General features: G+C 37.2%; 1 protein-coding gene across 1 annotated transcript in view; it reads left to right on the top strand.

Moving 5' to 3' along the window:
* The window catches only part of COG6 (component of oligomeric golgi complex 6), a 56,108-nt gene that overhangs the window by 2,215 nt on the left and 41,576 nt on the right, over positions 1 to 12,317 (top strand). The window contains exon 4 of the mRNA XM_065678339.1: positions 3,821 to 3,879. Within this exon, the coding sequence (XP_065534411.1) occupies positions 3,821 to 3,879 (59 nt within the window). The remainder of the gene's footprint in view (positions 1 to 3,820; positions 3,880 to 12,317) is intronic.

The raw sequence follows: 12,317 nt of genomic DNA, 5'->3' as shown, positions 1-12,317 counted from the left end.
ATGTTTTGCTAAAGCAAATCTGTTCTGAATATAGCACATAAGCTGTATCATGTGAATGAGAATCCTTCAGTAAAAAATCCTGTGACAACAGCTGTTTTTTCCCCTCCTTTTGTGTGTGTGGGTACATTAGGTGTCCTCCTACTTAGATATATAGGTTTCATAGCCATTGTCTGTAATTCCCATAAGAATGATTGTAGTTTGAACTTTTTCCAGAAACTGTGAGTGAATAGTGTAGCCCTCTGCAGTACTCAGTTTTCAATTGTGGTGACAATAGATAAGGCACCTCAGAGGTCTCAGATCTCTTTGAACACTGTTAATGTGGTTGTGTTCCCTAGTGCAGTTCAGGAACTATTTGACTGAACTCTTAAATGCGGAAACGAGTCAAGTGTCCATGCAGATTTTTACTCTTGTCTGTCTTCAGATCATGAATTGTAACTATCATCTGTGATTATTTTTTTTTTTCCAGAGTAGAGCCACACTGCAGTGATTTCTTTTTCTGTTAAAGTCAGTAGGTAGTTTTGTTCTGTGGTCTGCAGGAGATTTCCTCTACAGCCCTGCAGAACTTGTAACTTGTATCAGTTCAACCCATGTTTTCTCTGTCTGCAGGAATGTAAGTTAATAAGCCCATGAACTAGCACTAGGTTGTCAAATACTCTGGTATTTTATCTGTAATAGAACACGAAGACTTGCAGGCATGTGCTCAGGCTGAATAAGAAGACAAAAATGAATTAAATAGAGCAAATAGAAGATGCAAAGACAAGTATCTATAGCATGTAAGGCAGGAAGGTGTGCTGTATTAAGAGAGCAGAACAAATACAAGATATGAAAGGGATTATATATTGGTAAGCCAAAAAGCGTTTTACCTTTTTTTTGTTTTATGAGTTTATAATATCATGCAATCCAAATAACCAGTCAGATCTGATTTCAGGACAATGACTTAATAAATGTAGTGAAAGGGAGAGAAGGAAGCAAGTGCTGCAATGGAGTAAAGAAAGGATGAAGGATAATGCAAGTTTTAATTAGTATACTGAGGTGGGAAGGAAGAGAAAAATATTTCTATTTTGGATCTGCAAGAAACTTCAGATACCAACCTTCTGATTTTTTTTGTTTGGCTTACCTGACTCTTTTCTACCAGTTACCTTGTTTTGATTAGATGTTAAGCTCTTGCATCACATAGATACAATAACAACAGTGTCTAGCCTCTATTTGAATGCATGGAAATAAAAACTGGCTTCCTGATATTTACCTAGATCTAAAAAATCCTGCTTTCCAGTTAGCATTCTTCTTGGCAATCAGTACTTCTGTCCAGAAAGTACTGGAATGGAAGCAACTTTCTTCTGTCTTTCTGGTTTACTAAAATCTACAACTCTGAAGGAAGGGGGGAAGAAACCAGTCTGGAATTAGTAGGTTTACACACTGAATTGTTCAGGTCTAGTCTTTTGTTGTAAGTCTTTTTTTGTTAGGCTGAAGCATTGAAAATATTATTAAAAAAAAAAGAGTTTAAAATACAAATACATTAAAACCCATCAATATTACAATTTATATAAGATATTAAAATCTTAAAGGTATTTTGGAACTACTAAATGTTCAGTAAATTCTGTTGAGTTTTTATCAAATTTGCATGCAAGTCCGGTTGATATGCTGGAGGGAAGGGATGCCATCCAGAGGGACCTTGACACGTTTGTAAGGTGGGCTGATGCCAACATTATGAAGTTCAACCACGACAAGTGCAAGGTCCTGCACCTGAGTCGGAGCAGTCCCAGGCACAGCTACAGATTGGGCAAAGAAGAGATTCAGAGCGGCCCTGCAGAGAAGGACTTGGGGGTGCTGGTCGATGAGAAAATGAACATGAGCCAGCTTCAGTGTGCGCTTGCAGCCCAGAAAGCCAACCATATCCTGGGCTGCATCAAAAGGAGCGTGACCAGCAGGTCGAAGGAGGTGATCCTGCCCCTCTACTCTGCGCTTGTGAGACCTCACCTGGAGTATTGTTTGCAGTTCTGGTGTCCTCAACATAAAAAGGACATGGAACTGCTGGAACAAGTCCAGAGGAGGGCCACGAGGATGATCAGGGGACTGGAGCACCTCCCGAATGAACATAGGCTGAGGAAGTAGGGGCTGTTCAGCCTGAAGAAGAGAAGGCTGCGTGGAGACCTCATAGCAGCCTTCCAGTACCTGAAGGGGGCCTATAAGGATGCTGGGGAGGGACTCTTCGTCAGGGACTGTAGTGACAGGACAAGGGGTAATGGGTTAAAACTTAAACAGGGAAAGTTTAGATTGGATAAGGAGGAAATTCTTTCCTGTTAGGGTGGTGAGGCACTGGCATGGGTTGCCCAGGGAGGTTGTGAGTGCTCCATCCCTGGCAGTGTTCAGGCCAGGTTGGATGAGGCCTTGTGTGGGATGGTTTAATGTGAGGTGTCCCTGTCCATGGCAGGGGGGTTGGAACTAGATGATCTTGAGGTCCTTTCCAACCCTAACTATTCTATGATTCTATGATAGTGTCCTTTAAAAAATTCAGCAAATGCACCTTAGTGGTGCCCACTGTCTATATTAATGGAACAGCTCAGGCTCCCTCTAATGACCAAAGCTGTACTTGAGTAGTTGCAGTTCTGCTTTCCCCTTTCAAAGCATTCCTGTGCCTTGACTGCTTTTCCACTGTAACTGATGAAGTGTGGCAGATAGAAAGGCTGAAGTGAATCAGTGTGTGTATATTCTTGCATTAGACCTCTCAACGGGTTTCAAGACTGGCATCTCCATTTTGGCAAACACCATAATTTAGTGACATTATTCATGCAGAATATCTTTATAGCTGTTTCCACCTCTTCATTTGCAGTATTATTCTATGCTGAATGCATTTTGATTTCAGTGTTTTTTGTTTGGTTAAATCTTCTTATTTTTTGTCCAAATGATCACTGGTGGTATCCAGTAGGAAAATAACTCCTGATACCTTTTATCTTCTTGCAAAGTGATAAGTTTCAGAACTCAGTTGCAGCAATCCCTTTAGTCATGCCTTCTGTCTGTAACAAAATTCTTTCTGCATGGGTTCCCTTACATTGTCATAATTGAACATTTAGCATTGTGATGAGCTAAATGTTCATCACATAAAATGTTTTATATTGGAAAACCTGATAGAATAGTTTAGGTTGGAAAAGACCTTTAAGATCATTGAGTCCAACTGTTAACCTAGCACTCCCAAGTCCACCACTAAACCATGTCCCTAAGCACTACATCTACATGTACACCGGGGTGGTGACTCCACCACTTGCCCAGGCAGCCTATTCCAATGTTTGACAGCCCCTTTTGGTGAAGAAATTTTTCCTAATAATCCGTCTTGGTTCTTACAGCCCTGTAACAGCCCTGTAAGCTGTTTGGACAGTGGAGCTAAACTTGCTTAAACCAGCAGAGCTGTATTCACGTTAAGAATGTCTGAATGAACAGTGGTACTGGGTGGTTTAGTATCTGAAGGAACTTGTTTCATTTTTCAGTTTGTAACAGCAAACAATTTATAGCCAACAGACAAACAAGATAATCAGAACAATTTCCAATGTTTATAATAATATTTTTGTGTTAAATTAATCGATGGTGCATGAATATGAAGAGATGAAAATATATATGGACAAGGTTATTAATGTATATTTTCATGCCTGAAGATAAGTAGAGTTAATGAATACTTCATTCAAGAAGGCCTTTTGTTCCAAAAAGTACACTCTTTAAACTGCTTACGGTCAGAAAGCGTCAAAAGTATTACGTATTTTAAGGGTTGTGTGATACATCTGATATGTTTGTGGTTTTCACATGCTTAATGATTCTAATTGTGTTCTAGGCAGCAAAGGAGCAGACCCAGGACTTGATAGTAAAAACCACAAAGCTCCAGGCAGAAAAGTATGTATACTAGCTTATTTATTTCTTTAAGATATGATAATACTGATGGAATTATCTTATAGATCTTATTCTGCTACTCTTATTAATAACTTTGAATTTTTTTTTTTTTTTGTAATTTGTTTTTAACACTGAGTTTGTAGCTCAGTTGGAATAAAAATACTGAACTCTTAGTTTATTACAGGGGGTACAAAAAGGTAAGAATGTGTTAGTGTTTGTACCAATAAAAATTGGTCTTTCAGAGAATAGAATCAATTATAGTGTTATAGCATGCTTTAAACAGATGTGGTTTACCTAATGTCAGTTGGTAATATAAGTTATATTGTTTTGTAACAGATACGGACGTCCTCAGTGTCTCATCAGTTTCACAGGCTTCTTGTTAATGCATCATATCCAGTGGAAATCATGCTCTTGTTCAGGGACTGTATGTGGGAACAGAAAGTTATATTATAACCTACTCTGCCGTATTTAAAGCTAGCTGTAAAATACGTAAGCACTGTTCAATGAGCCTAACACAGACTACTTTTCCCCTTGGCTCTTTCAGCCTCTTGTGGAAGAAAAGATTTGTATTTTGCTCCTTTAAGTATTTTTATTCATAGGAAGGGGATAATAGCCTATGACAGGTTCAAGTAGTCTTTATTGTTTTTATGGCTTGGGTATTTGGTTTTACAGCTTCAGGCTTTGTGAGTGTAGAATGAATCTCCTTGCTTTATGAGCTTTCTTCTGAAAATTACATGCAGCTCACTGGAGACTAGAAATAATTATTTCCAGTGATAAATTTCTAGTAAAAATTATGGCTTTGGAGAGCTCTGGGTGCACTTGCAAAATCAGTAGGTTCATGTTGTGGACTTCAGCAGGAAGTGGATTATGTCCCGTGAGAGTCTGTGAAGTTAGTGTGTAATCTGTACATATTTTAAAAGTTGAATGTAGAATAGCTGTATAAAATACAGTGCTGGTTGATACAAAATGAAGAATTTGGCAAAGTCACAGTTTAATAAGTGAGCAGAAGTCAAGTAGTAGAAAACTTGTTAATTTAAATATAAAAATGTGAAGTAGTAGGACAGAGAGGTGGTTGTATTTTTTGTAGTCTCAAGGAAAAGAAAGCTGCTTTGATTGCTTGTTTTGAAGCAGAATGGAAGATACCAAGACCAATCCCAAGTGGTGTATGTCTGATTGGCCTTTAATACCATTAAAGGAGATTATGCAGACTGTACATCAGTACTTAACAGTAGTTTACTTAAAGGACTTTCTGGTAATTCCTTTTAAGAGGCAGAACTCCCCCTAGTGTGTGGAGAAAAAAAGGTTTAGAAAGTAGCCTGTCCTTCTGAGGGTCTATAGCCTCAGAGAGCACACATTTTTTAAAGCATATCATGAAGTGCTCACTAGCAGAAGCCAAACAATACTTGTCATATTACCATATAATGGTTATGGAAGACTCATAGTGCCATTCATTAATAAAGTTGTTTTTTTTAGTTTTCTTGGCTAAACTTAAGATCACAAAGCTACAGTGGGAAGGCTGTTTTATTCTGTTTGGGACATTTTAGTCACCTTTTAATTCATTAAGTGACTTTGTTCTGATGCATCACTCTGGTTTACATCAGGCACATGAAGAGGCATCTGCAGCTGAATGTTAGGGGTTTCTTGAGAAGCTGAAGTTTTGCCTACAGTCAGACAAAATACAGGTCTTTAAACTGATGACTCCTTCAGTTTAACCGGTGACATTCCTTAGCCAATAAAGGAGTAAATGGTGATACTGGGAGGGCATGGCTTCTCTGTCTTCCAAGGGTTGTCCTAAAATGGTGGTTGAAATGCAGAGATGAAAGTTGGACCCATTCAAAAAGAAGGCAATAGAAACAGTGACCCTAAAGCAAGAGCAGTTAGTCTTGAAGAAAGCAGTAATTCCTGAGTATAATAAATTTTTTGGAGCTCTTCCTGTAAAAAAATGTCTGTTTTGTTACCATGAAGACAAAAGTTGTCTTCAGATTTCCTCAGTGCCAAATTCCTATTCTACTCTCTCTGGTACTACCAGCTATTTATTTTATGATAGGCTTTTCACAAGAAAACATGAGTCAGGTAGAAGCTTCTTGAAATTTAGGATAATGGGAATTTGTATTTTAATAGCACCAATATAGTAGATTTTTCTGTGTAATTTTTTAATATAACATCAAAATATTTTTCAATTTAAAAAATCCATTTTATGTACCACAGTGTTAGTGAGTTCTTAAATCAGTGCTGAGTAATGGTATGGGTTTATAAACATTACCCTGAAAAATCAAATTAATTATGTTCTTCCTTTTCACATCAGTTATGTTCTTCTTCACAATGATCAATTACTGAGCATTTTGAAATAGCAGAGAGAATACATTATACCATTTTGCTGAACCAGTTGTTTATAGTGTCCTTCAGGAAAGTTTTTTTTGACTTTGCCCTTCACTGTATTAAGTCCTCATCTGTTTTTGTTGGTTTTAGCCGTTTTTAAAAAATAACTAAAGAAATAGTCTGATTTGTAGTAAATGATTTGCTGTACTACTTATGGGTCAAAAAAAGGGTATTCTGTTATGCTTAGCATTTACCTGTTTACTTTAGCTAGCTGTGTTTCTGTTGGAACAAAATGTTAGGGTTTGATTAAATGTTCTAAAACTGAAGGAAGACATTATACTTTCAGATGCATTTCATGCATTTACAGTAACTAGGGATTTAGATTTTTAAAAATACTTAGATTTTGTGTTTGAAATTTTAGGAAAAATGAGTTGCTGTCTTCACTAAGTGTAACAAAGAAAACTGCCTTAGGCAAATACTTGAATTTGTATTTCACAGCTTCTTATTTACATCCGTTCATTTTCTAAGAATACATTTTAGCTCTGGCTTTGTTCAAAGATGTCTGGCTGGCTTTCTGTAATATTCTTAAGGCTGTTTTCAGTAAATGGCAGGTGGAACCTTTGGCTTAGGTAAACCCTCTTCATGCCTGGTCAGTTCTTGTGGAAAGTAAATTTTGTCAAAAGGAGTCAGAATTAGTATCAAGTTTAAAGCAAACTGCTATTAAAAGAACAGAATGTTCACTTAAAAACCAGCCTAAGAAAAGTCAATAGCCAGAGTCTTTTTGATTGGAGTTGTAACTTTATTCGCCTATCTGTACAAAGGATAGATTGAAATAGTAAGTTAACTGTTTTCTTAGATTGCAACATTGCGGTTGTAATTATATCTTCAGAAGTTTTTCCCTATGTGGCATTTGAACCTGCGTACTGTTTTGGGGTCTTTTTAATCAAGGACTGCATGATAGCAGTGAAGAATAGTTTCCCAAAAATGCAGAGTGGCTGTAGGAATCTGAGTATGAGGATGCACGTTTTAAGTTAGAATACTTGTTCATGCTTTTATCCTTTCATGATGGGTTTTTTTGTTTGTTTGTGGGTTTGTGGGGTTTTTTTAATGTTTGGGGTAGAAAATAAGATGTTAATCTCAGATTTAAGTTGAAACTTCTGCGTTCTCAGGTTGTTGCTTTGCAGCATTGTTTTTCTTGTAGCTTTGCGAGCTTTAGATCTGATTTGGCATGAATGCTAAGCAGAGTATGTTACTTAGATAATAAATTTAAAAAGTAATCTATTGTAAAACATAATGGAAAAATAATTGTTCCATAAGAAAAAATAATTAACTCTCCCAGCCGAAACTAGGACACATTAATAAAATTGTGGTTTATATTTATGTCACAGTTGGTGCATTTCTTTGGTCAGTTAGGTTGCTAGTTCTGTTTTTATTTTCTCTAGAAAGACTAGTTAAAATTATTGTACCTTAGAAGCAGAACAGTTTTCCTTCATGTTATTTTAATTATGAAATCTGCCTAACACGGGAACTGGGTTCTTCCCACCCCCCCACCCTCCCCTTAAAATTGAGACTTACCACAGCTTAATAGATGTGAAATGTGGTGTGAAATAAAAGTAGTCCAAACCATTCAACCCATCTCTCTATAACATAAGGTTAATTTGTTGCTGTTCTGTAATGTAGAATCTTGAATAAAATGTTGGGGATTTTTAATGTATTTCATAACCAACTTTGATAATAAAGAAAAACTGAGGTAGTTAATTTAGACAATTTCCATGAATTGTTAAAAATCCACTTCCATATCTTCTCTAGATTTCTGTACATTTACTTGAGCACACTTTCAGGTTTCTTTGTACCAAAGTAAAGCATAGGTAACTGGACATAACACAGGGATCAAAACAGCTAGAATGGATCTAAAAAAACCCAAAACAATCCACACCTTGATTTGTCATGTTATAGCTATTTCTCTCTATCAGAAAAAGTGCAAAACCTTTTCTAGCTGGCAGCCAGGTAGTCTGTTAAGACATGGACTACTCCTTGGTCAATAGAAATAAGGGATGGTGTTATGGGTTGAGAAATAGTAATCTGAAGTGCAGAATCAGTTACATGATACCATGCCTGACTGATGTTTGTCTAATCTGCTCTTAGAAGAAAAGCCCAGGAACAGGAAGCCCATGATCTTCCTTTGGAATTGATTTTTGTTCTTTATTGTGTTCCTGCTATCTGATTTAGTTCTCCTTTTGCTGCTGGTTAAGCTCCTTTGTTCTAATCTTACTCCAGGTGGATGTACAGAGCAGTGTGTTATTTTCATGCCTGTGGCAGTATTTTTGGATTTAATAGTAAATTTGAAGATAGACTAAGCTGGCCCCTTTCAAGTGTCTTTATATCAGATTGTATAAAAGGTATTCTGAAGTTATCAGTCTCTTTGGTATGACAGTATCAACTAGGTTACCTCTTCAGGATGGAAAAGAATCTGTTCACTGGAAATATACTCCTTTTTAACTCAATCTCTTTTCGCAAGTTAGAAACCACATCTTGTATTGTAAACATTGCTGAACACTGATTTACCTAGTAAGTATATATATTACGATTGCTGTAAAGTTTTGCCTGTGAAAATTGCTTATCCAGACTACTCTCTAGATGCATATCAATGGTGCTTGTGGGAAGCCTGATCAGTATGTAAATAGAAAACTACTGAATTATATGAATTTATATACAGTATATAAGCTTTTTCAATTATAGTGTTTAGTAATCTGTTTGACAAGATTTGAATCATGTCAATGCAGTTAGTATCCTCTTGCTGAATTTTTTGTTTAGCCTTTTTGATTTTTAGCTATTCATTTTTAGAGCAGAATATATTGTATGGTAGGGCTGCAGCACTGCAGGCTAGTGTCTTTAAATGGAAATTACAGATGGGAGAAAACTTCTAAGTTCAATCTTGCACTACTGCTGCTCGCTGTCATTTGCATGATGACTTTCATAAACTCGCTAACTTTTCTGGAATATAACTAGTGAATTATTTTTGCATTTTGTAAGTGTTGTTTTCTTGGAACATTTACCTCAAAAGCTTTTTCTTTCCAGTAAAAGCCTTTCCCTAATTTCCAACTTAATTCTTGGTTATAAATTGCCTGTTTTCTCATGTTGTCCTTTATCTTAAGAGCTTCCTTCATCTCCTCTCATAAATTAGGTTCTCCATTCGCATGATCATCCTGCTAGCTCTGGTCTAACGGGAGTCTGTTGTTCTTGAACACAGATGATTGGGATTGTGATCTGTTTTCCAGATGAGATCTCACTAAAGCCTCCTGTAGTATTAATGCTATTTCCCCGTATCCTGTGAATGTCAGTTCACTATGATTTTCTGTGCCTTCCTTTTTTTTTTTTTTTAATTAAGAAGATTTCATAATTATATTCTGGGGTGGAATTGGTACCTTCTCACAGGATTTCGGTTCTCTCTTTAGTAAGTTGACTGCAAAATGTAGAGTAAAAACATTTCTTCTCAGCATTTACAAATGCATTTTTGCGCCCTGGTACTTAAGAATGGTTTCCTAACACTTACCAGCGCATTTTATTGTATAGTCTTGTATATTTGCCTTCCAGAAAAAACATCACAGAAAAATAATTTTGCCAGCTGCTGCTGAAAAGCCTTTATACATGTCAGTTAAAGATTGTTATTTCTTTATGGGTTAGAAATACTCCATCTTTATGAGGCTTTAAAAATATGTTGAATCCTAAGTACCACAAATTACAAGTAACTTCAGAACATGCTGATATGACTTGTCCTAGGTAAAGGAAGCTCACAGATTTTTATGCTGTATTTGGTGGCAAGATAAAATTAAACTTTTGAAAAGCCTTTTTCTCCTCTATCTCATTTTTTGAGCTGTCTAGGTGATAATCCTAACGAACAGTGCACATTTGTATTTGATTCAAGGGAAAAGTGCATGAAGTGCATAGTTTTCCCAGCCTTTTGAGTTCTCTTGCAAAAGAATTCTGTCTCCCTGGCAACGATTAAAACTGGGGAAATTGCTCTTTGTTGGATTCTCGTCCCCCACCCAAGCTCCAAAGTCTACCACAGCTTGGCACTTCCCCCTTTGCAGCAGTGCAGTGTTCCCATGATCTGTTAGTTTTGTTCTTTTATGCAGGGATAACTTTGGTAAAAAGCAAAATAAAACAAGAGACACCTTTGGGATAAGAGCACAGTGTGTCCTTTCCTCTGCTCTACTGCTCTTGCTTAGACACAGCTTAGAGATGATTATGTTTACAGAAAAGCCAGTTGGTCTTGTAATGTCGAGGTGTCTACGCAGGTACTGACTGCTGTAGCTTGTATATATGATGGCCTTACTCTTGCGTTTGTTACCTGCATTGTGTTTTTCATAGCACTTGGTGCAGTAAAACACCTATAGCAAACTTGAGTAAGGCTAATGAAATCCTAGTTAAATATCTGTTAGATTATGTCTGAGGAAATATATATTTATATGTAAAATTAAATACCTGTGTGAATGTACTGCTTTCATTAATACAGTATACTGCCAGGTATAGCACTTACATGTTCTGTTGCTGATCCATCATCTAGGATATAGAATCTCTCATGCAGATTGATAACTAAGGCAACTTTCATAGCCAGAATAAGCAGAGGTGGCTAGCCTGGGTTTTGAAACTGAGTAGCTTGTTGAATTCCCATGTGCTTTGTAAAGAGCCCCAAAGCAATAGCTTTATCAGATTTCAGACACATGGTTTTAGGTTTAAGATAGATGTTTCTCACTGCCTCCGAATCACTTGTCTTGAGAAAGATAGGTAAAACATTGCTGCCACCTTGAGGGTATTTACATTGTGAAACTTTCAGCTTGCTAGAATGCTGGAGTTTAATATATTTGCTCAGTTTTATAGAAGTTAATTATTGGGAGTGTGTAGAGGGTGAGCAGTTACAGCAGGTATTAGCCAAAGACACAGCCAGGTATTAGAATGACTTTAAAGCAAGATGTTTTATTGAATCTTGTTCTCTGTAGCAGCAAAAAAGCAAGAGGATGGACTGTGCAGAGTGAGGACTTGCAAGCAGAGATTGAGTAGCAAGATTTTCTGCCATTGTTCATTTTTATCACCTCAGGAGTGAACGGAGCACAGAATTCCAGCATAGACTAATGAACGTGCTGATTGTACAGTTCCTGACTCTGGTCCTTGTTCTTTGAAATGATTCCAGCAAAATCTGCAAACCAAACTGAAACAACTGTGTTGCCCAGTATATTGCACTTCTTAAATATGGAGTTCCCCCTGCTCTCAGTTTGGTGAATGTATACATTCAAATAGTCTGAAGAACAGGATGTAATGGTAAATGGAATTTTTCTGTAATAGAACTTAAAATTTTATGCACTCTGGGAATACATGCATCGAAAGAACAGAAAAGTTTCTCAGCATCCCATCTGTGTTTGTGGGAGATCTTGTTTCAGTAGAAGCCAAAGAAATCTTGCATTTGTTTCTCTAGTCTCTTTCCTACCTTCCTTCTTTTCCCTAAAGGGAGGGATAATCCAGTGTATTTCCAGCTTTATGGTTTTGTATTGAATTGAGATTTCCATCACAAGAAGAGAGACTTGGAGCAACTATTGCCTCCTTGTTTTGGCAGCTCACTGTGCTGGCACACCCCTTACAACAAGGGGTGGGCAGAACTTAGTACCCCGCAGTGCCTTAGTACAGGCCTGTGGTAAACCGAATTAGAGAATACGTATAACCTCCACCCCCCAAAAATAAACAAAATAAAAACTTTTGGGTCTTTTTTTTTTCTTCCAGATTTGTTCCTTGATCAGATTCCAAGGTTCTGGCACCTTGGAAAGGGCATTATAGCTGAGGCAGGAGTAGGGATTGCCAAGGCAGCCTGAGCAGCGTGGTTTAGGCTGCCGTGGCATAAGTGTAATGATGAAATATATTACTGCAGAGCAGATCTGACCCATCTTTCATGTGTTTTATGAGAATGATGTGTTATCATCAGAAATTCTCCCACAAACCTTTGTCTGTTAAATCCTCCTGTCTATTGATTCTCTTAAGTATGTTTTGTAGACAGCTTCTGTTGGTATTTTTATCTCTGTCTCCAGCTGAAGTTATGTCATGGCTTCCTCTCTTCAGATTCTGTGGCCTAT

This window comes from Lathamus discolor, chromosome 4 (genome assembly GCF_037157495.1).
Source record: "Lathamus discolor isolate bLatDis1 chromosome 4, bLatDis1.hap1, whole genome shotgun sequence".
NCBI lineage: Eukaryota > Metazoa > Chordata > Aves > Psittaciformes > Psittacidae > Lathamus > Lathamus discolor.
This window is presented reverse-complemented; position numbering and strand designations above follow the sequence as displayed.